Source organism: Chrysoperla carnea, chromosome 4 (assembly GCF_905475395.1).
Source record: "Chrysoperla carnea chromosome 4, inChrCarn1.1, whole genome shotgun sequence".
NCBI classification, from domain to species: domain Eukaryota; kingdom Metazoa; phylum Arthropoda; class Insecta; order Neuroptera; family Chrysopidae; genus Chrysoperla; species Chrysoperla carnea.
The window spans coordinates 33,394,323-33,415,223 of NC_058340.1; the positions used below are offsets into that span (position 1 = coordinate 33,394,323).

The window sequence follows — 20,901 nt, forward strand, 5'->3', positions numbered from 1 at the left end:
ATTTATGATTTTCCTTTTTGTCAAAAGAAAAAATTGGTTTAAAATCCCAATTACTGACTACAGTATCAAGGCTGCACTTTGCTTCAACCACCCGTTTGATACTTCCTTTCAAGTCTATCGCATATACGGACAGCTTTGAACACGCCATAATAAAAATACGTGAAGACAAAAATAACATATAGAAAAAGAAAGAGGTTATGTTAAACGATTGAAAACAAATTCTTAATCGAAGTTATTGAAAATGACGTTTAGTTTTAGTTAAATTGTTTTAACGAAATTGTTTTAAAAAATGCCGTTACCCGCTGCTCTAGCCGCACGTTTATCCAAACGTGGTATCTTACCTAAAAAGGATACTCAACAAGATCAACCTGAAGAAGAAGTAATCGCAGAAAACTACGATGCTCCCGCTCAAAAAAAGAAGAAAATTTGTCTTATTACAAGCAAACAAACTGAAGACGATCTACTGTTAGCAAATCGAGGACATGAAGGCTGCCCAAATAAGTACAATGTTTATCATGAATGTACAACTTTTTGTGTTACACTATGGAAAATTGGCGTTTTACGACCAGATCCAAAATATTTACGACGTAAATTTAAATTACTCAAACAATATCCATTACCCGAAGGATGGAAGGAAGTATTTGATCGTGGGTGTGGACGCTATTATTTTTGGAATTTAGAAACAGATGAAGTCTCATGGTATCCACCGAATCATCCCAAAGCAAAAATATCACCTAGTGCTGCTAGGATACGAGAAGCTAAACAACTTTCCCTAGAAAAAATGGTAGAAACAGAAATTGAGTCAAATTCAGAGTCAGATTTGTCGTCCGAAGATGAAGAAGAAGAAGAGGAAGAAGACCATCGTAGAAAGTCTAAGAAGTTTATGTACCCAATGAATAGGGGCCAAAAACGAGTAGATATATTAGATCCAATGGATCCTGCTGCATATTCAGATACGCCAAGAGGCACATGGTCGTCTGGATTGGAAAATCATGCAGACGCTAAAACTGGTGTAGATACGACAGCCTCTGGTCCATTGTATCAAATGCGACCCTATCCTTCACCAGGCTCTGTACTAGCAGCTAACGCAAAAGTAAAGAAAAGTTAAATATTACGTTTTAGTGTAAGTAAATTATTTTGTTTTGTAAAATATACTTCTCAGAAACAAAAAATAAATATGTCATAATTAAGGTAATGTTATAAATTATGCCATTTTTTTCCCACTTTCCTAGTAATCTATACAATATTTATGTGTACTGTGTTCCATCACGAGGGAGTTTGGACTTTGGAATATCAGGGTGGTGATCGAACTTTAGTATCGATCAGGGAAAAAAATAAAAAATATTCTCAATCTCATGATCTTGCTTTTGAGTAATTATACTTTTGATCATCTTCAAAACAAGTGATCATCAAATCTAAAAAAAAACCACATTCAAATCGGTCCATCTTTATAAGAGCTACGGTGCTACAGACAGGTACATAGCGGTCAAACAACCTCCCTCTTTTTGTTTCGGGAGTTAAAAATAAGCCAAAGTTTACTCAAAGGTAAGGTAGATAAAAGATTCATAGGTTATAACAAATTTAGTAAATATATTTTTTATTTATTTCTCTTTTTAAATTAAAATCGAAAAATTATATAATAAATAAAATTGCGTATACAAAAATATCATTTATTTGGCTTAAGACTAATTTTTAAGTACAAAAGTCATGTCTTTATTCAGTAGTTCTATTCCATTAATTAAAGCTGTCAATTTTTTTTTGAGATGTAGTATCGCGAGTAAATGGCTAACTCCAGAGGCGGATGTAGGCTTCGTCGGCCCGTGAGCCTAGACCGGCAACATTTTAGTGCGCCCAAAATTAAAAAAGTTCTTATAGATTGATTGTCAGCTTGTGACAGAAAAAAATTAATCAATTTTTTACAATAACTGGAAGTAAAAACAGGATGTTGCTCGTGTTGCAAAATGTCACACTGTTGCTCGTGGCTGTATATAAACTAGTGCTGTAAAAGTATCGAGAAGATTGAGTACCCGTATGTATTCGTTACTAAAATAATCAGTACCCGTTACTATCGTATCGTTACGTTACTCGTTACTTTTGACATTTATTATCTAATTAAAAAGAAACTAATAGTTATCAAAAATTACCTATTAAAATTGATAGGTAATAAAATTAACATAAATAGATATTATTAATAAATTGAACATTCTTCTAAATAAATTAAATATTCTTCAGTCTTGATTCTAATGATAAAACAAAATTACATAAACATTAGTGTCCGACCGAAGGTCGAAGCCGATTAATCGGCTATCACCAAATCCTTCGGCCGAAGCCGAAGGTTTAAAAACATTATTTTAAAACTTGAATATTAAAGTTGATTTAGAGGTTATGATCTTGAGAAGTTGATCTAGAAGTCAATCTAAAGATGATTAAAAAAATTACCTTGAAATTTATTTCAAAATAATAAAATTTAGAACAATTCGTTCAATTCCGACGTTTGCTAAGAACCTTCGGCCAAAGCTTCGGCTTCGGCCTGAATTCAGGCCGAAGCCGAATGTTTGACCGAAGGTGGCCGAAGCCGAAGCTTCGGTCGGACACTAATAAACATTAAACAGCATGAAATAAAAATATCAGTCTTTTTTCTCATAATCGCATAATGTGAAATAAAAACGCATTTTATTTTAAACAAAGACACAAACGACAACTAATCAAACACAAACATATACAAACAATAAACATCTCACATCTTCCTTTATATTGTAAGTGTAATATAATGAATAAAAAATTTGAGTAACGAGTAACGAATTCGCGAGTAACGTTTGAATACTCGGTACTAGATGGAATACAACGGGAGCTGTATATGCACAGCCTGTACATGTCTTCTTAAGCCAATGAAACAAAAAATTTCCGAAGAATTAATTTCCAGAAAAGTATGAAAAACATTTTTAATTAAATCTTTCCACTTAAATGAGAAATTTTCCCGATTTTTAATCTTTGATTACGAGATGTTTAATATACACAGAATTTGATCCTCTTTATTATTAAATGGAATGACATTTTCGGTCTGACGTACCGTTTTTGTGCTGCAATCAAGAAACTGAAAAAAGAGCAAACGTTTCGCGGTTATTTGGCTCCCTAAAGTTATGCACACCTCCTGGGATTGCGTAATCTCGAATTACACGCATTTAGGACCAAATGAACGTACTAAAACGATTTCCAGTTTACTGAAAATTAATTCCTCAAAACATTTTTTATGGATTTTATTTGCATTGCCTATCTATCATTGGCAGTCTGTAAAAAATTATTTTTTCTGTCAACAGCTGACTGACAATCTATTGAAAGTAAATATTGTTTTAAAAACAATATTTAAAACAGAAGCTGACTATTTTATAATAAACATATTAGCACGTTCTTCCGAAAATGCTTGAAATCTATTTATGGCTCTACATGGGCATAAATAATTTACATAAAGACCTCGCAAAATCGATCAATTCAAATTTTTTATGCGCCATGAATTTTCATATGCGTTTTCAACGCACAACTTTGTGAAAATGCCCGTCCACATAATTGACATTCGTAGGGCCTTTCTCCTGTATGCGTCCTTAAATGGTTCTTTAATATTTGACTCGTATAAAATGCTTTTGGGCAGTGAGTACAAGAATACGGTCGTAAATTATTATGCTTATTAATATGACATTTTAAACCTTGCGCCGATTTATATTTCTTCTCACAAATATGACATTGAAATAATTGCTCATTTGTATGTGAGATCATATGAACCTTTAAATCCGCATTTGATCTACAACATTTTCCGCAGGTACTACATAATACAGTGAATTTTTTATCATCGCCTCCCACATCATTATCATGTTGACTTTTAATATGATTGTATAATTGAGATTTAATTACGTAAGATTTTGAACAAAGTGTACACTTAAAAGGACGTTCTGTCGAGTGTTTTTGTAAAGTATGTGTTTTAATATTTAGCACCGATTTCCCACAAATATTACAAATTTTCTTCATTAACGGTTTACCCGAATGATATTTTTTGTTGTGAATCATTAACGTACTGTGGCGTGCAAACATACGATCACACAATAAGCAAAATATGGTTTTTTCACGAGTTTCATGCGATTGTTTATGCCGTTTTAATTTTGCAATATTAAAGAATTCTTTTCCACATGTATCACATACGCTTTTCTTTTTAAAATGACGTTTCATATGAAAATCTAATTGAGCTTGTATTGAGAATACTTCGTTGCAGACTTTACACTGAACGGTTTCCTTATGGTTATGGACACGTATACAATGTTTGGCTAGTTCGTTGGGTTCTCGATACGCTTTTGAACATTGATCGCATTTGTGTTTTTTTGGTTGGATGTGTCGACGCATATGACCTATTAAATAGAAAATTGACAGGTCAAATGATATCGGATTTATGTTAAAGAAGAACGAGCACCAAGGCAATTTTATAAAAAACTTTTAACAAAAAGAAAACCGACTTCAAAAGAAAAACTTTTCCAAAACAAATTAGTATGCACTAAAAAGTAAAAAAATAATTTATAATATATTGTAGTTATAATTATTGTTATTTTTGGAGTCGGTATCAGCAAAGCTAATGTAGCAAACTGGTCTGTCAGGGTTGTTTCCTTGGCTGACACCGACTCCAAAAATAACAATAATTATAACTACATTATATTATAAATTATTTTTTTACTTTTTAGTGCATATTAATTTGTTTTGGAAAAGTTTTTCTTTTGAAGTCGCTTTTCTTTTTGTTAAAAGTTTTTTTTTATTTAGTGATTTTTAGTGAATCTGAAGTACTCTAATTAATTTGTCACTAAAAAAAGAATCATCGAAATCGGTTGGCGTGATATTGAGTTATTCGTCCTCTTGCCGTGCATACTTAATGCAAATTTAAGACTTTTGTGGTTTTCTCATAGATGAAGTTGTTCAGAAAATGAAATGGGACCACACAGGAAGCACCAGTTTTCAAATAGATAAAGAATCATCAAAATCGGTTCACCCAGTCAAAAGTTCTGAGGTAACAAATATAAAAAAAAAAATACAGTCGAATTGATAACCTCCTCCTTTTTTGTTTGAAGTCGGTTAATAGAAAGTTTGATTTTTTTTTTAATATGAAGTAATTTCAATCCTAAATCTAAAATTGCCTTGGTGCTCGTACTATCTTAATACAAACCTTTGATCGTATTATGACGAATTCGTTTATTACAATATTTACACGTAATTAAATCATTATTTTCCTTATCCGTCAATGGTGGACTTCCACATTGTTTATTTTTAATATCTTTATCAAATAAAAATAATTGATCACCAATCTTTATATCCTCATTATCAAAATTTTCATCACTATCAGTATCACTAAAATTATCAATATTTTCTTGTGATGAAATTCGATTATTGTCAATATCATTCAAACAGTTTTTATTTGAATTATCAAATTCATCTTTTACATCCTGTTTATTAATTTTTTCTCCATAAATACTTAAATTATCAAATTCTTCCTTAACTGCAGTTGTTTCTTCATAAATAGTTTCATCGGTATCCAAGATTTTTAGTAATACTGTTTCAGAATTAATGCATTGATCTTTAAATTGTATAAATTTCTCTAAATCTTCTTTGCAATCCATACAAATTAAATTTGGCAGGGTGTTCATAGTTTCTTCCAGCTATTAAATTAAAATTTTATTAAAAATTATGGGACTTAAGGAGGTATTCTCTCAAAATTTGAAAAATTCTTAATTAGCAAAGATGTTGTTATCGTCTAGAAAAATTAATTAATATTTTTTACCCCTATTTTTGGACTTTTCGAATTTTTAAAAAATACTTAAAATTGAAATTTTTAAAAGCCAAGGTTTAGACGAAATTGGTCGAGTAGAACTTGAGATATCAAGTCAACACTCTCGAAAAATGTAGTTTCAAAAAAAAAAAAAGTTTTAAATTTAAGAGACAATTCCGGCAAAGTAACTCGAATAATAATATTTCTTTCTTTGGGTTAATCGGCGATCCCAGACCCATGCATTGGGCCTTCTTCTAATTCGATTAAGGACATATTCTTAAGGGTCTAACCTTTAAAAATATGCAAAAATAAAATCGATTTTTTCAATTTCTAATACTGCTTTAACAATATGCAAACAAAAGTTGTTTATTTTACTTATTTACTGTTTAAAATATTTGTTATCACTAGATAAAAATATTAATTCATAGCCTCAAAACTTACCCAAATTTTGAAAATATGTAAAAATCGTAGGTCTGACACAGAAAAATTTCGAATTCAAATAAATTCAAAGAAGGTTATTTACAAGGAATAAAAAAACAACTTTTGTATGAAATTTTTCCAAAATTAGGTTGTAAATAAATTATTACTCACTTTTAACCCAATATATTTAATTAAAACAATTTTTAATTGTTCTAATGATTTTATAGAGAGCATTTCTGATTTATGTGATAAACAGGTTCGACATATTAAATTAAAATCCGATTTTTTTAATGCATGTGACATTTTTTTTTTCAATTCTTTCCGCTCAAATTTTTTGTATTGGAAATTTTATTTATACTTCGGCTGTGTTCTACCTTCTCCTGTTTCTTTTTCTTGTATATAAAGATATCGTCCAAGCAACACACTTCTAGTATATGGACGGTAGAGAGACCTCTCTCCCTATCCTCCGTATTCTAGTTGTTGCGAAATCAGTGTTGCCAAAAAACAGGTGAAACAGTAAGTAAAGTGTATGGAGCTGGAGCGTAAAATTATACATAGCTAACGCAGATAACGTAATATGGCCCCCCACATAATTCTTTTTCGGGTTAATTAATTATAAATCTTTTTGAATCCATTGTTCATCGTTTGTTCTTCATTGTTTGATGATTAAAATTATGTTCGATCGTATTTTTTTTTTCTTTCAGAACAAAATTATCAATGTATTAGGTTAATTATAAGATTATACATAATCAGGGTGGTTGAGTGGGTATAGCACCTGCTTCTAAAACCAAGTTACGACGGTTCGTATCTTGGTGTGGTTAACATTTTTACTTTTAAATTAAACTTAAAAATTTTTCCTGATATTTAAAATTTTCCATTCTTTTTATAGTTTAAATTATCTTTATACCCCGCCCTCTTGCTATAAATAACGTCAGTTATTCATATATCATAAATCACTATTCTGTCAGGGGGTGGGAATTTAAAAAATGATAAATATCACTCTTTAAAAACATTTTCTCCTGTTACATAATATTAAAAAATATGCACAAAAATGGCTTGGTAATGATAAAATTTGAAACTTTTTAATAGGAGAACATGTCATATAGTTTATCTCACTCATATTCTCCTATTACAAAATATTAAAATTTGTATTTATAAAATTGAAAAATCGCTCGTTATGACTCAAATATGAAATTTTTTAACAGGAGAACATGTAATATTATATTTTATCCCACATAACATATTCGCCTATTACAAAATATTAAAAAAAGAGTTTTTTGCTTGCTTTTTTGTTTGTTGTTGTATGTGTACATGCTAAAATTTATTTTTGTTAAATGAAATTTTATAAGATTTTGTAATAGGAGAACATGTTATTTCACAAAAAAAAATATGTTAGTCCCATTTCCTACATATGTCATAAATCACTCATCTGTCAGGGGGTGGGAATTAAAATAACATAAAATATACCTCCCTCTCTTACTTATTTGTCGCTTTTGGTTCTCATAACAACTATCTAAAAAAAAAAACATTATCTCGGCATAATAACTTATTAAATTAAAAATTAATCGAGGCTATGCGAGATGCGAACCGAGGTTCTTTTGACAGGAGGCGACTGCGCTAGCCACTACTCCACTTTTGATTTATTATAATTATTCAATAATGTAATATACATACCTTTCACTCACCTTTTTTCAATAAACTTGTTTTCTTAAACTTAGTATTTATTTTTCTTTTACCGACCTATTTTCATTAAACTTACCCATTATGTATTTCTTTTTACTCATCTTTTTCAATAAACTTACCTATAAATAAATAATTGTAGTAATATTATGTTAAAATGTAGGTTCTGTTTGATATTCCTGAAATCGATGAAAAGGATAAAAGATAACTGTAATTATAATATTGAATAATAATAATTAAACCAGAAAAATTGATAAAAACGATATTTTATTATATATATTTGTACATATTTCACCTAAAATAAATATGAATGAATAATGTTTATTTTATACAGTATAACATAATTTTTCGGGATCGATCATGAAGCGAACAGTTGTATTCTTTTGAGCTTATCACTTTTTTCGGCAAGATTTTGAGAGTGATACTGTTTCAGAATCAATACATTGCTGTTTAAATTGTTGGTATATTGGTATATTAGAATTTGATAAATTTACTTGTGATATTTTTACCATGTGAAATTTTTGTTAAAGAGTGAAAGAAATGCTGATCTCTGTTCTAAGAAAATTGGATGGTCTCGTACTTTTTACGACACTATTATGGGTGTATTCCTAATTATGCCCCAGTATACTGACCAGTGTTACATATAACCTATAAAATATATTATGGCACATTTAATTATAATGATGAAAATCACAATATATTTTATATTGTGATATGATGATATCACAATATATTTTATAGGTTATGTGCAACACTGGTCAGTATACTGATGTTTATTTCGGAATACACATTATGTATATTAAACTGTATAATATTTCATTATTAACCCGGAACAAAATATTTCATTATCAAGTAGAAAGAAAAAGAATCCTTTTATATCAGCATTATCAATCTACTTTAATGTCTGCGATGTCTATGAGTATGTTTCAATGACATAAGTTGAATTCTTCTCTATGGTAAATAATGATTTCGACATTGCACTGTTTTTTGATCTGGGGAGTGGTGTATTCTCTATGGAAATTCTACACCAAAAAGATTATACATTTGGCAATTTATTTTAGTTGAGGTTGTGATAATTATTATATAATCGGTGAAAATGTTATCCAGAACATCATTCCTTGCAGGTAATTTTTGAAAATATGATATTTATTTATCTTAAACTGAAAATATTTTAATATTGATTAGGTAAGCAAGCTCGATCGGTGTTTTTCGTATCACGAGCTGTTTCATCTTCATGCCCAACTCCTGCAAGTGGATCTGATCCTAGTTCAGGCCAAAAATGGGAAAGACCTGTAAGTAATAAATAATAATATCATTTTTAATAAAAATTATAAATAAAAAAAAAAAAATTGAAATTTATTTAGGTTCGAGCTGAAGAAAGTGGAAAAGTTCGATTAGGATTTATCCCAGAAGAATGGTTCCAAGCTTTCTACAATAAAACTGGTGTAACTGGACCATATGTATTTGGAGGTGCACTCTCAACTTATTTGATCAGCAAAGAAATTTACGTTTTGGAACACGAATACTACACTGGATTATCAATTCTTTTAATGATTATTATTGCATCCAAAAAATTGGGACCATCAATCTCTGCATACCTTGACAAGGAAGTTGATGTAAGTACGGTGTTTCAAAGTTAATTATTAGCGTTCCGTACCTATAAAGATGTGATTTAAGAAAAATACAGCAACTTTAGTACATCAAACTGCATATTTGAATTTTTTTTCTAGGCAATCGAAAAAGAATGGAAGGATTCAAGAGAATCAACAATCAACGATTACAATAAGGCAATTGCTGATGAGAAAAAAGAACAGCATTTTGCTGAGGGTCAAAATTTACTCATTGCAGCCAAACGTGAAAATGTTGCTTTACAATTGGAAGCTGCATTCAGAGAACGAGCAATGCACGTTTATCAAGAGGTATATTTTAAAAATTGAATCATTTTTTAAAAACTCCCTCTCTTTCTGAAATTAAAAAAAAAAGTCTTATATAAAAATACCGGAAATTCAAAATAGGTAATATTTCCCCTTACTCAATTTTAAGAAGGGCTGGTTTGGTAACAAAATTACCACTTAATATTTTTGTTCATTGAATTAGTTTTGTTAGTATATTTTTCATTGATATAAATGGCGATAAGATTCAATTTGCGAAAATAACTGATCAGATTCTGAATCTAATTGTTCCCCTGTAATGTTTCTTTAAACAATATTCTTGAGTAGAAGACTTTTAAATAAAATATAATGCTTATCAAAGGTCGAATGTGAACTCATTCTATTCTTTTAAACACGTAGTAGTTTCTTTTCTTTTAATATTTTAGGTGAAACGGCGATTAGACTACCAAGTTGAAACTCAAAATATTGAACGCAGAATTAATCAAAAGCATATGGTTCAATGGATTGTAAACAACGTTATGAAGAGCATTACACCCGAACAACAAGCAGCTACTTTACAAAGATGTATTGATGATTTGGGACAACTTGCCGTTACTGCTAAAAAGTAGACGCATTTAATCGAAATCTACTTATTCATTTCCAAATTGCAGATTAGCATAAACATTTAGTAAAAAAAAATTACTTCAACATTTTACAGAAAGATGTTTTAATATAAGAATTCACAAATTCAATTAAAATAAACTGTAATATATGAATAATCTCTTTTTAAAAAACATCATGTTATTATTATTATATGGAGGTAATAAATATTAAAAAAAGTGTACTACGATAGGTTTTAAATAAAATTTTATCCCCTATCTAATTCTTATTTATTAATTTAAATAAGATAACAACACATCTAGTATCAAAAAATTGACGAAGGAATCATTGAAGTGGCAAATGTAGGCGTTATGAATGTGCCTGTTTGTTCACCATGTCATGGTGGGAACGTTTTTGGAAAACAATATATGTTTGTTAAAATATGGGTACGCTGATTTGAACCTCGGATTCAAATTGTAAAAGGTTTTTTAATAGTTACTCGAACTTATTTCGAGTATTATTAGATATGTTACGGTGCAATCCGTTTTAAGACAACTAAAGACATCTAGTTATGGTAAAAACAAACTTGTATATGTCAATTACATAAAAATTACAGACCTAACCAAATATAGACCGCTTAGATTATAAACCCCAAAATTTAAGTTATGTTTTGAAATCAATTGAGCATGCTGATCAGGTTGAAAAGGTCGTCTATAATTCAACTACATCACAATAACACAACACAAATCGATCCAATTAGGTCCTTTGAATATGGTTGGATCAATTTTAATTTGCGTTGACTTTTTTTTGATAGAATATAAATATATTACTTAGGTATACAGAGCTTTCAAAAGTTATTGAACCTACCTTCCCTTGTGGAAATATTTCAGACATAAATCTTAAAAAGTTTTACTAATTCTGAAAACTCTTGTTTTGTATTAATTAGACTTTTTAAGACTTTTGTATGCAATATTTCCACAAAGGTTGGTTTCAAAAACTAAAGAGTTTTACGAAAATTTACTTCCATTTGAAAGGGATAATGGATAATCTGATAACTTTAATAATGGTAACTTTAGATATAACCTTGCCCTACAGGAACCTTTGAAAATCAAATTGTTCGTTTCTAGTCAGATAAAAAGTGTTTTGCTGTAAACATCAAATAACTTGTGTAGCAAAAGATGTTTACTCTTATTACTTTGAGCCTTTCTTTTAAAATATAAAGCAATGTATTCTTATATGCTGCTTCTTGGTGGTCACTTTTTGATACCTTAAGATGTCCTTATCTCTACCCTCCTTATAATAAAGAAACCAAAATTTCTCTTCCATTTACGTTAACAAAAATTTTTTTAGATATCATCTCTAAATAATAAATTACGTACGGTGAAAGTGTAAAAATGTTCCTACATGCGAAGGAAATTTTTTTGTAAAAGGACTAGCAGTCTATGTTTTATATAGGCCTTTGAATAGAATATAGAGATTGCGCTATTATGTTTTTGTATTTATTCATTGTGAGTTTAATGCAATGAATGCATAAAGCTGTTTATTGCAATTACCGGCTGATATCCCAATAATTTTCCTTCTTTGTCAAAGTGTGTAATTTCCTATCCAGACGTCAATACTTTTCCGTTGTTGAATTAAAAACAAAATGCTTTAGTTTGGTTTAGTTATATTTTGTTTCTACTTTAGGTTAGATTTGTGTTTCTATTTTGTAAATATTTATATATGTGAATCACAATTTATTTTGATTCCCTGTAATTAGTGAGGAGAGTGTGAAAGAGTGGAGAATGGCAGATTTAATCCGTACACCAAGTGGTCCTACAGGAGGTACTGGTGCAATTATGAAAGATAAATTAGGATCACCGAGTACGGGAAGTGATGATGGGGGTGATGTCGGGAATGAGTGTAGTGTTGATCCTGAACCTGATGAGGTTGATACCCGTGGGGAACGTGTGCCACCAGCACCGCCCGAATCAGAATGGTATCATGGACGACTTGACAGGTTATTTGACTTTTAGTTGTTATTCAATTGTTTTTTTTTTGTTCTGAAATGTTTTGTAGACAAAAGAAAATTGATGACTAAGCTTTTGAAAAAATGCCCTCATGTTAGTGCATGCCTTCTTTTCTTTAAACAACAAAGACGAGGTAATTAAATTTTTTCAAAAACTAAAACTTCAAAATTTGTTGAACTGTAATTAAGGAATTTTATTTGAATTGATTAATTATTGAAAAATTATTTGAGAAATGAGATATTTTTACTTATTTTAATGGCCACACTATATACAATTAATTATGGAATACGATATCTGCATTTTGGGTTTTTCGACCAGAACCTTATATTTCGAAAGAATTTCAAATTCCATTATTATTCAAATGTGGAATCTGGGCCAATTTTGCGTATTTTTATTTCAATAGTAGGGCAGACTTCACCTTTAAGATAAGAAAAGAAACATTCGTTAATAAAAGTGTTAAATTGTATTGAGTGTCAAATAAGAAAGAAGATTCAAGCCAAGGGGAATTGATTTATGATCAAAGTTAAAATCGTTTCTTCTTCAGAATTTCATTTTTTTTAAATAAAGTTGAGTTTTTATATCCCTATATACCGAGTTTTATCAAATTACGAATAATGATTTCGAGTAAAATTCTATTTGAAGCCTTTGCAGAATTTTGGCCGGTATTATAGAAAATATTCGGCCAAACATAAAATAAACAAGATATTTTCATTTTTGGGGTTAAAAGAATTTCCCTATGTAGAGAGTTTTATCAAATTCCGAAACAAAAATTTTATTGTGATCTTTTCAAAGGGATAATCTTTAAGAAAATTGCAAAAAATCGGGCAAGTTTTTTTGTCTTCAATTTCAATAAAACTCAGTAAATAAAGTAATTTTAACCAAAAATTACAAAACTGTAAGTTTTTTAATGTTTGGGTGCATAGAATCGTATATACCGATCAAAATCCCATACGAATAGCGATTTCTAAATTCATTTCCTTATTATAGCATCTCAAACTAAGAGAAATCTTTGCTCGTTGTCTTTAAGTGAAAGCTTAATTTCAAAGAGGGCACAGAGAAATTATATGTAAAGGGGCTAAAGACCCATTCACAGCACCACTTAAGTATACAAACAAATAATTTCAACTCTAAACCAGGATAAATCTTTACCTTCAGTTAATGGGTTGTTTTTAAGAAAGAAAAAAGTACTTTTGGTTTGGGTACTAGGGATCTAATCATACGATACCATAGTTTGGCCGTAAACCTAATCCCACCATCTTATCCAAGCGGCGACAATATGATCAATTTAGTAAAATGTATACACGCTAGGTCTAAGTATTATGTACAGTAAAATAACTGTTGTTTCAAATAGTGCACGTATCACGCCTTGAATCATTTTCCAGTGAATTTTCCAAAATTGTATCTAATAAAACTCGTTTGTTTCATACTTACAGATACACTGCCGAAGAACGTTTATGGGAAGCTTCACATTTGGGTAGTTATTTAGTACGTGAGAGTGATCGAAAGCCAGGCTCGTATGTTTTATCATATTTGGGTCGTACAGGAATCAATCATTTTCGCATAACTGCAGTATGTGGTGATTTCTATATTGGTGGTAGACAATTTGATTCGTTATCCGATTTGGTCGGATACTATACACATTGTAGTGATTTATTAAAACGTGAACGTTTAATCGGACCAGTTGCACCGCCAGAACCCGTCAATGATAAAAAACGTGTTGTTGCCATATTACCGTATACCAAAATGCCAGATACCGACGAATTAAGCTTTAAAAAGGGTGATATATTTTTTTGTCATAATGATATGGGCGATGGATGGTTATGGGTGACAGCGCATCGTACCGGTGAACAAGGAATGATTTTTACAGAATTGGTTGTCGATTTAGATCCTACTATTGATCCAAATACTGTTTTTTCATGGTTTCATCCAAATTGTACAAAGAATGAAGCTGTCGATATGCTAGTTAAAGGTATAATATATAATATTTTTTATTGCGCATGCTTGATAAAATAGGTCTAGAATCAGGCATTCGATTCGAGTTTTCGACGACCATTTCTTTATGGCTGAAAATTTGAGAGGCTGTTGATGTGAGGGTCGGGATTTACAAACAAGAGCAAACCAACACTTTGTAGACTTGTACACTAACACAAATTTTTAAGTCATTCCTTACATAAATGACAACCCTAAATAGGTCAAATTACATAATTAATGGTAAGAAACTGATGGTCACAGCTTTTCCGGGGCTTGATTGCAGGGCGCTTGATCGAAATTATCATTTTTTTCACATGAGGGCGCAAATTAGGGGAAAAGTTTGGTGTTCATTTTCTCTAAAACTGTAATTCGCTCCGTGCGTGAGTTTCGTTTCCATGACAACGATACACTACTTTAATTATAGAATTGTATGGATGCATATATAATTGTATGGATTGCATTGAAAATTTATTATTTTTATCTCACAAATTTAAATAAATAATTATGATAATTTATATTTGAAAAATAATATTTGTGCAATTTGATTTCTTATTTTCACAATTTTTAATGCATTAAGTTTAATTAATTAGTGTTTTTCAATCATTTAAATTTGACATTTCTATAACATTAACATGTAAAGAACTGCAAATTAGTAATAACAGCCCCCTTTAACGCCAAAATTGTTCACTAGAAGCGCTGGCATCGATTTTATTGTCCCTACCATGACTACACACACAACGAATAGATAGAGAGTTGAAAATTTGTAAGTAGGTTTAATTAGTAAGCCTTGTGATTTTTGGAAAACAACATAATAAGTTTTTTTATAAAATAAACACACAAATAGCGACAGCATAAATGTATTGGTTTTTTAAATTTTGTTTAAAATGTATTGGTTTTTTAAATTTATTAAAAATAGTGCAAACACTGATATTCAACGGTCTATCCAAAATATTTCAACAATTTACTCTGTCAATTGTTTATTTTCACTTGTTATCTAAACCATTCCCTCCCAATAATTTCGAAGTTAGGCTTAATTTTATTTACAAATCCTTAATTTTTTTTTTAAATATTTTTCAGCTGGACCAGGGAGTTTTCTTGTACGTCCTAGTGATAATTCACCTGGTGATTATTCATTATTTTTTCATATAAATAATCAAATACAAAGATTTCGTATCGAAAAGAAAGGTGTTCGATATTTAATGGGCGGTAGAACTTTCGAATGTTTAGATGCAGTTATTAATCGATATCGAAAGGAGCAAATTGTTGAAGGTCACACGTTACAGCATCCTGTTAGTATTTAAAAATAATTTATGCGTAGAATTATCATTTTATGTACGAATATCTCTTCATTTTTGTTTAGCTAATGGTTGATGGACGCACAACACCTGACACATTAAGTGTACAAACTCAAAAAGAAGCGGCAGCTGAAAAAATATACGCAACGCTTAAAGAAAGTCGTGATCAAGCTGGATTAAAGAAAACGCGTGGTATTAAACATCAAGGGTATTTACATCGAAAATCAGATAAAGCAAGCAAGAAATGGAAATTGTTATATTTCATGTTAATCGTGGAGGGAACTGACACACATTTATATTTGTACGATAACCCAAAACGAACTAAACCCAAAGGATTAATTGATCTTTCATGCGCTTACTTATATCAGGTAAGTTTGTTTTTAGAATGTACAGTTATATTCAATGAAAGCTTTTCATAATTTAGTAAAAATGTCCGATCTGCTAGGTCGATATCGATTTTATCTAACTTATTACTAGGGTTACTGCTCAACGCCTCCATAACTCAAGAAATCAAATTCGTGCTCTGGGTAACTAAAAAAAATATATGACTTTTTGACCATTTCTATCTGTCACAGGGTGTAAATTTTTTTTTTTCATTCAAAATAATCTTTAAGAATATTAACATCAAATCAAATGGCGCTTGTCGAAGGTCTCACAGATAACTGAGAAACTCGAGAAATTCTGGCCGAGAATTATCGTGCCCCGAGAAATAAGGATTGAGAAATCAGAAACAATATATAATACATTAGCCAGTGAATTTACTTTATATTTTTGCACATAAGGAAGATCTATTGCATTTGTTTCGAAAATATGATATTTAACTTGGATATTGAAAAATATTTTTGTATTGATTTTATTTAAAGGTTCATGACAGTTTATGGGAACGACCACATTGCTTACAAATTGTTGAAAGAGCATTACCATGTTTAGCCACCGTAACACATTTAGCAGCTCCATCGACCGAAGAATGTATTGAATGGGTGAATGCTTTAAAACCATTATGTGTTCCACAATTAAGTCGAGCAACATGTAAAGTTCCTCGACTCCGTGAATTACGATGTCTTACATTACATATATTAAACGCACATCGATTGCCATATAAACTAGTACCACAGCCATATTTAACTTTACAATTAAATAATCAAGTACGAATTGCACGTACTCGTGCTAAATCAGGACCGGATCCTATGTGGGATGAGGAGTTCATACTGGATGACGTACCTTACGATGTCGCCTCATTTACCCTTACTGTTTATAATAAAGGAAAGCGTGGTAAAGATACTGAAGTGGCTGAATTAACTCTGGAACTGTCATCGCTAGGAAATGGAGAAGAACGGGAGGAATGGTATTCATTATCTGGATTAACCCCAATGGGTGAATGGGGTTCCTTACGATTACGAACTCGATATTTACATGACTTAGTAATGCCATCCGAAGAATACAGTCCATTACAACAGCTATTACTTGAACCAGGTCTAGCAGCTGTTCGAACATTGGCGGAAATTTGTCATCCAGATCGACAACCTTTAGCTACAGCGTTATTACGTGTGTTCAGAGCTGAAGGACGTGAAACAGAACTTTTACGCGAATTAGTACAAGCTGAAGTTTTAAAAGAAACTGAGACGTCTACGCTATTTAGAGCTGCTTCGTTACCAACTACGTTAATGGATTTATATATGCGTGCTGAATGCGGGGGCTTTCTAAAAGCTGCTGTTTTAGAAACGGTGTTACGATTATTAGAAAGTAAACAAAGTGCTGAGCTAAATCCAGCAAAAATGGATTCACCTGACGATGCTTGTAGTAATGCTGAATTTCTGTTACAAGTATTGGATCAGGTATATAATTTTTGTATATAGACTGTTTCAAAAAAATCTTTACAACGCTTTACCAGGCTTAGAAGGATTTAAAAGTAAGTAATAACCAGCTTAGATAAACTTTGTACAAAGCTGTGGGTGAAATTACTTGAAACTCCTTGTTCTAGGCCAAAGAATAGATATAGGGCCCTAATGGAGGAACTTTGTTAGTTAATTCACATAAATCGACTTCTTTTATGTTCCAGAGTATCTGGAAGAGCGCTGTAAAAATATTTTACGAAAACTCTGTACCTCTCAAAAAAGATTAATAATAACAGTTAATTTTATTCGCAGGTTACATTAAGTATATTTACATCACCTGATGCCTGTCCCAGGTCAGTACGATATATATGTGGGTGTCTACAACGTGCTGTTGTTGGTAAATGGCCAAATGAACGATTTGTTCGTACACGAGTCGTGTCAGGTTTTATATTTTTACGTTTATTATGTCCTGCTTTGCTCAATCCACGTCAATTTGGTCTTGTTTCGGAAGCACCTAGTCCAGCAGCCACACGAAGTCTTGTTATGGTTGCAAAATGTTTACAAAATTTGGCAAATTTAGTTGAATTTGGTGGTAAAGTAAGTGTATCGGTATTTCAATCAAATAGAAAAAGATTTTACTTGTAATGGACGTAATTATCATTGAAGTTAATTCGAAGAGTTTCATTTTTATTTCGAGAAGCTTGAATATTAATAATAGTATGACTATGAAGGCGACAATTCCTTGGTAATGAAATAATTTAGCGGTTTTTAAAGCAGCTTTTTTCAAATTAGCTTCAATAGATTTATCTTCTACCAATTACAAACAGTAGGATTAATTTCTAAGATTGTAATGACAACTTTTGATAATTTTTTTTTTAAATTTATTTTAGGAACCGTATATGGAAGTAGTAAATCCATTCATTTTGAAGAACAAAGAACGAATGGTTGTATTTTTGGATCAATTATCAGCTGTAAATGATCCAGGTGATCCACGTGTTGTTAGTAAAACAGATACAGCACGTGAATTAGCTACATTACATCATATTTGTGCCGCACATAAAACCGAATTACAAGCGGTTGCAAATACACAACCAGCAATAAAAACATTGGTGACTGTAACTGACATGTTAACTAAACATAAACATAAGTATTTAGAAATGACCAGATAGTAAGGTTTCACAAAATGAAACTTTCTCAGGTATTAATTTTGAATGGATGAAGGAATCAAATCAACCCCAAAAACACTTCACATAACGAAAAATTTCTAAATAATGGTAGGGTAGTTCCGTATTTAGTTAACCTACATACAATTATCACAGATGTTTATATTATAAAAAAATTTCATTTTCCGATTACAGCCATAGTTTATATAAAGCACATTTTTTGTCATTTAGTTTATTTTAAATAAAAACATACCTTTTTTCTCGAGTCATTAAGCTCTTTAATATGATATTCGCTGATATATCATAAGTGGCTGTTTTAAAATAGACACATTACAGGCCTTTTCAAAATTTAATTAGGCTCTGTTTTTAAGTACAACTGAATGTTATTGCCTTAAAATAATCCAATGATAAAGGCAAGAAACATTACCGAACTTGTATTTTTTATATTATATATCTTTAAAATTGTTTGCTCATTTTATCAAATTCTTTTTTTAATTGGTGCTATTATTCGAAAAATTTTAATGTATCAATGTCAGCTCTCGTTAGAAGCAAAAATCGAAACTATCGGAATACTTATTCTCACACAAAGAGTTAAGTGTTTATTTATCTATTACCTAAGTCAGGGTGGTGAACTTTTATGTATCAAGGTGCCATTTTTCCTAAAGAAATATTCAATGAGGTCATAGGCGTGCCGTCAAATAATTTTGACTTTTAAACGTGCATATTTTAATGACGTCAGTGCTTTCTTCAAGACATATTGATTTAAAAGGAGCAGTGTTAATGTCAATTTTTTGTTGATCTGTTATATTTGCGACTAGTTTTAAGGTGCCTTTTTCATTGTGTATCTTTGTTGCGCTGAATTATCTTTATTATCGAAATTATCAAAAAGTGAGGGCGCTCATCAAGCTTCTTTCAAAAACTCACCCCTTGAAAAATTTTGCTATGCCGAGCAATGACATTTCTAATAACTTTCCGCGCTCGTATCAAAATTTTCGCCAACATAATAATAAGACGTCGACTGTTTATTTATATTTTTAACAGTCGTCGTCATTTAATCATAGACTGTTTATTTTTGTCTTTCATTGCCCTTGCAATTATTTCTTTTGCTCTAGTTTGCTTTTTTAACTAACGGATTTATGATTTGTTTTAAAATGTAAATTGTAGGCCACAATGAATTTACAATAACAAACGAGTGCGCGCTCATGATCGGTGGCGTGCCCAAAATATTGTGTTGCGTGCCATTGGTTCACCATCCCTGACCTAAGTTGGAATCGCAATAGGATTATAATATTCAAATCTTGAACAACTCTCATTAGAAAATAAACATCCTCATTGAAACCAGTAAAAATAGTTTTAACTTATTTTATGTTCAAAATGTGTTTTGATAATGAGTTAAATAAGCGTGATTAGAAATCAAGCATTCATTCCAAGTCTGTGAATTTAAATGCCAAAATAACTGCTGTACGTCGTATACTATAAACATTTGTGACATCTTATTGAGGCAGTTAATTGTTTTGTCGTGGCTATATATATTAATAGATAGATGAGATATGATTGGTCTGTGACTTTTTTTTTTGTTGGTATGAAATGAATTATTTACTCTCAAGGATTAATCGTAATATTATGTTTATATAAAAAAAAATTATGACATTTATATATACCGTAAAGCTCAGACTAGTCGTATAACAATTGGTGCTAACAGTAATATCAGTATTTCTGGCAAAGAAAAAATGTTAACGAAGAAGTTGATTTCTGTAGATATGGTTATTAATGCTAAAAAAAAATAAGCTTCTTTAAAGCTTTCTTCTTTACCGGGAATGCTGGCTAAAAACAAAAAAAATGTCTCCCTAAGTCAATCTATTGAAAAGGCATTTTTTGCTGTCGGAAAGTTTGTTATACGTCTAACCTAAGTCGAATAAATTTTCTAATTTAAATCATAATGATCACAATCTTTTTTAATAAATAAATAAAAATCAAATGTATTTATGTATTTTGAATTATCGATTTTATTGAACTCGAATTCTCATTGATAATATTCGAGTTTTGTTTATTTCATGTGTACTGTAGAAATTTAGTATTTAGGTATTTAAGTACTTTTTATATTGAAATTTTAATATTATTCTGATTAAAAATAATATAAACTATAAATTGTAATGTTTTATTTTTATTGATTTTTATTTTTTATGAAGAAAATTTGAATACCCAAATTCAAATATTCCCAATATTAGAATCTTCGCACTTGAAAAAAATCAAAATCGTA

The 20,901-nt window shown here is 30.6% G+C and overlaps 4 protein-coding genes across 4 annotated transcripts; 3 read left to right on the forward strand and 1 right to left on the reverse strand.

Moving 5' to 3' along the window:
* The first annotated feature begins 165 nt into the window (after nucleotides 1-165).
* LOC123298127 (polyglutamine-binding protein 1) lies at nucleotides 166-1,204 on the forward strand. The gene has a single exon (XM_044880036.1). The coding sequence runs from the start codon at nucleotides 290-292 to the stop codon at nucleotides 1,106-1,108; it is 819 nt and encodes a 272-aa protein (XP_044735971.1). The 5' UTR covers nucleotides 166-289; the 3' UTR covers nucleotides 1,109-1,204.
* A 1,509-nt stretch (nucleotides 1,205-2,713) lies between these two features.
* On the reverse strand, nucleotides 2,714-6,671 carry LOC123298683 (oocyte zinc finger protein XlCOF6-like). The gene is made up of 3 exons (XM_044880776.1): nucleotides 6,389-6,671; nucleotides 5,198-5,687; nucleotides 2,714-4,394 (listed from the first exon to the last, which is right to left on the reverse strand). The coding sequence occupies exons 1-3, from the start codon at nucleotides 6,518-6,520 to the stop codon at nucleotides 3,499-3,501; spliced, it is 1,518 nt and encodes a 505-aa protein (XP_044736711.1). The 5' UTR covers nucleotides 6,521-6,671; the 3' UTR covers nucleotides 2,714-3,498.
* Nucleotides 6,672-8,884: 2,213 nt separating this feature from the next.
* LOC123297506 (ATP synthase subunit b, mitochondrial) lies at nucleotides 8,885-10,545 on the forward strand. The gene is made up of 5 exons (XM_044879189.1): nucleotides 8,885-9,021; nucleotides 9,083-9,189; nucleotides 9,262-9,513; nucleotides 9,628-9,816; nucleotides 10,215-10,545. The coding sequence occupies exons 1-5, from the start codon at nucleotides 8,994-8,996 to the stop codon at nucleotides 10,395-10,397; spliced, it is 759 nt and encodes a 252-aa protein (XP_044735124.1). The 5' UTR covers nucleotides 8,885-8,993; the 3' UTR covers nucleotides 10,398-10,545.
* Nucleotides 10,546-11,899: 1,354 nt separating this feature from the next.
* LOC123297465 (ras GTPase-activating protein 1) lies at nucleotides 11,900-20,702 on the forward strand. The gene is made up of 8 exons (XM_044879133.1): nucleotides 11,900-12,054; nucleotides 12,128-12,367; nucleotides 13,811-14,346; nucleotides 15,426-15,637; nucleotides 15,709-16,011; nucleotides 16,507-17,478; nucleotides 17,791-18,075; nucleotides 18,369-20,702. Exons 2-8 carry the CDS (start codon nucleotides 12,153-12,155, stop codon nucleotides 18,645-18,647), a joined length of 2,802 nt encoding a protein of 933 aa, XP_044735068.1. The 5' UTR covers nucleotides 11,900-12,054; nucleotides 12,128-12,152; the 3' UTR covers nucleotides 18,648-20,702.
* Nucleotides 20,703-20,901: the final 199 nt, after the last annotated feature.

Excerpts from the sequence above, each read along its gene's own strand:
- LOC123298127 (XM_044880036.1), top strand. The coding sequence starts at position 290 with ATGCCGTTACCCGCTGCTCTAGCCGCACGTTTATCCAAACGTGGTATC.
- LOC123298683 (XM_044880776.1), bottom strand. The coding sequence starts at position 6,520 with ATGTCACATGCATTAAAAAAATCGGATTTTAATTTAATATGTCGAACC. Across the intron at positions 5,688-6,388 it reads TTAAATATATTGGGTTAAAA|CTGGAAGAAACTATGAACAC; the intron begins GTGAGTAATAAT and ends TTAATTTAATAG. Across the intron at positions 4,395-5,197 it reads TCGTCATAATACGATCAAAG|GTCATATGCGTCGACACATC; the intron begins GTTTGTATTAAG and ends TCTATTTAATAG.
- LOC123297506 (XM_044879189.1), top strand. The coding sequence starts at position 8,994 with ATGTTATCCAGAACATCATTCCTTGCAG. Across the intron at positions 9,022-9,082 it reads CAGAACATCATTCCTTGCAG|GTAAGCAAGCTCGATCGGTG; the intron begins GTAATTTTTGAA and ends AATATTGATTAG. Across the intron at positions 9,817-10,214 it reads CAATGCACGTTTATCAAGAG|GTGAAACGGCGATTAGACTA; the intron begins GTATATTTTAAA and ends TTAATATTTTAG.
- LOC123297465 (XM_044879133.1), top strand. The coding sequence starts at position 12,153 with ATGGCAGATTTAATCCGTACACCAAGTGGTCCTACAGGAGGTACTGGT. Across the intron at positions 12,368-13,810 it reads TATCATGGACGACTTGACAG|ATACACTGCCGAAGAACGTT; the intron begins GTTATTTGACTT and ends TCATACTTACAG. Across the intron at positions 17,479-17,790 it reads TGTTACAAGTATTGGATCAG|GTTACATTAAGTATATTTAC; the intron begins GTATATAATTTT and ends TTTTATTCGCAG.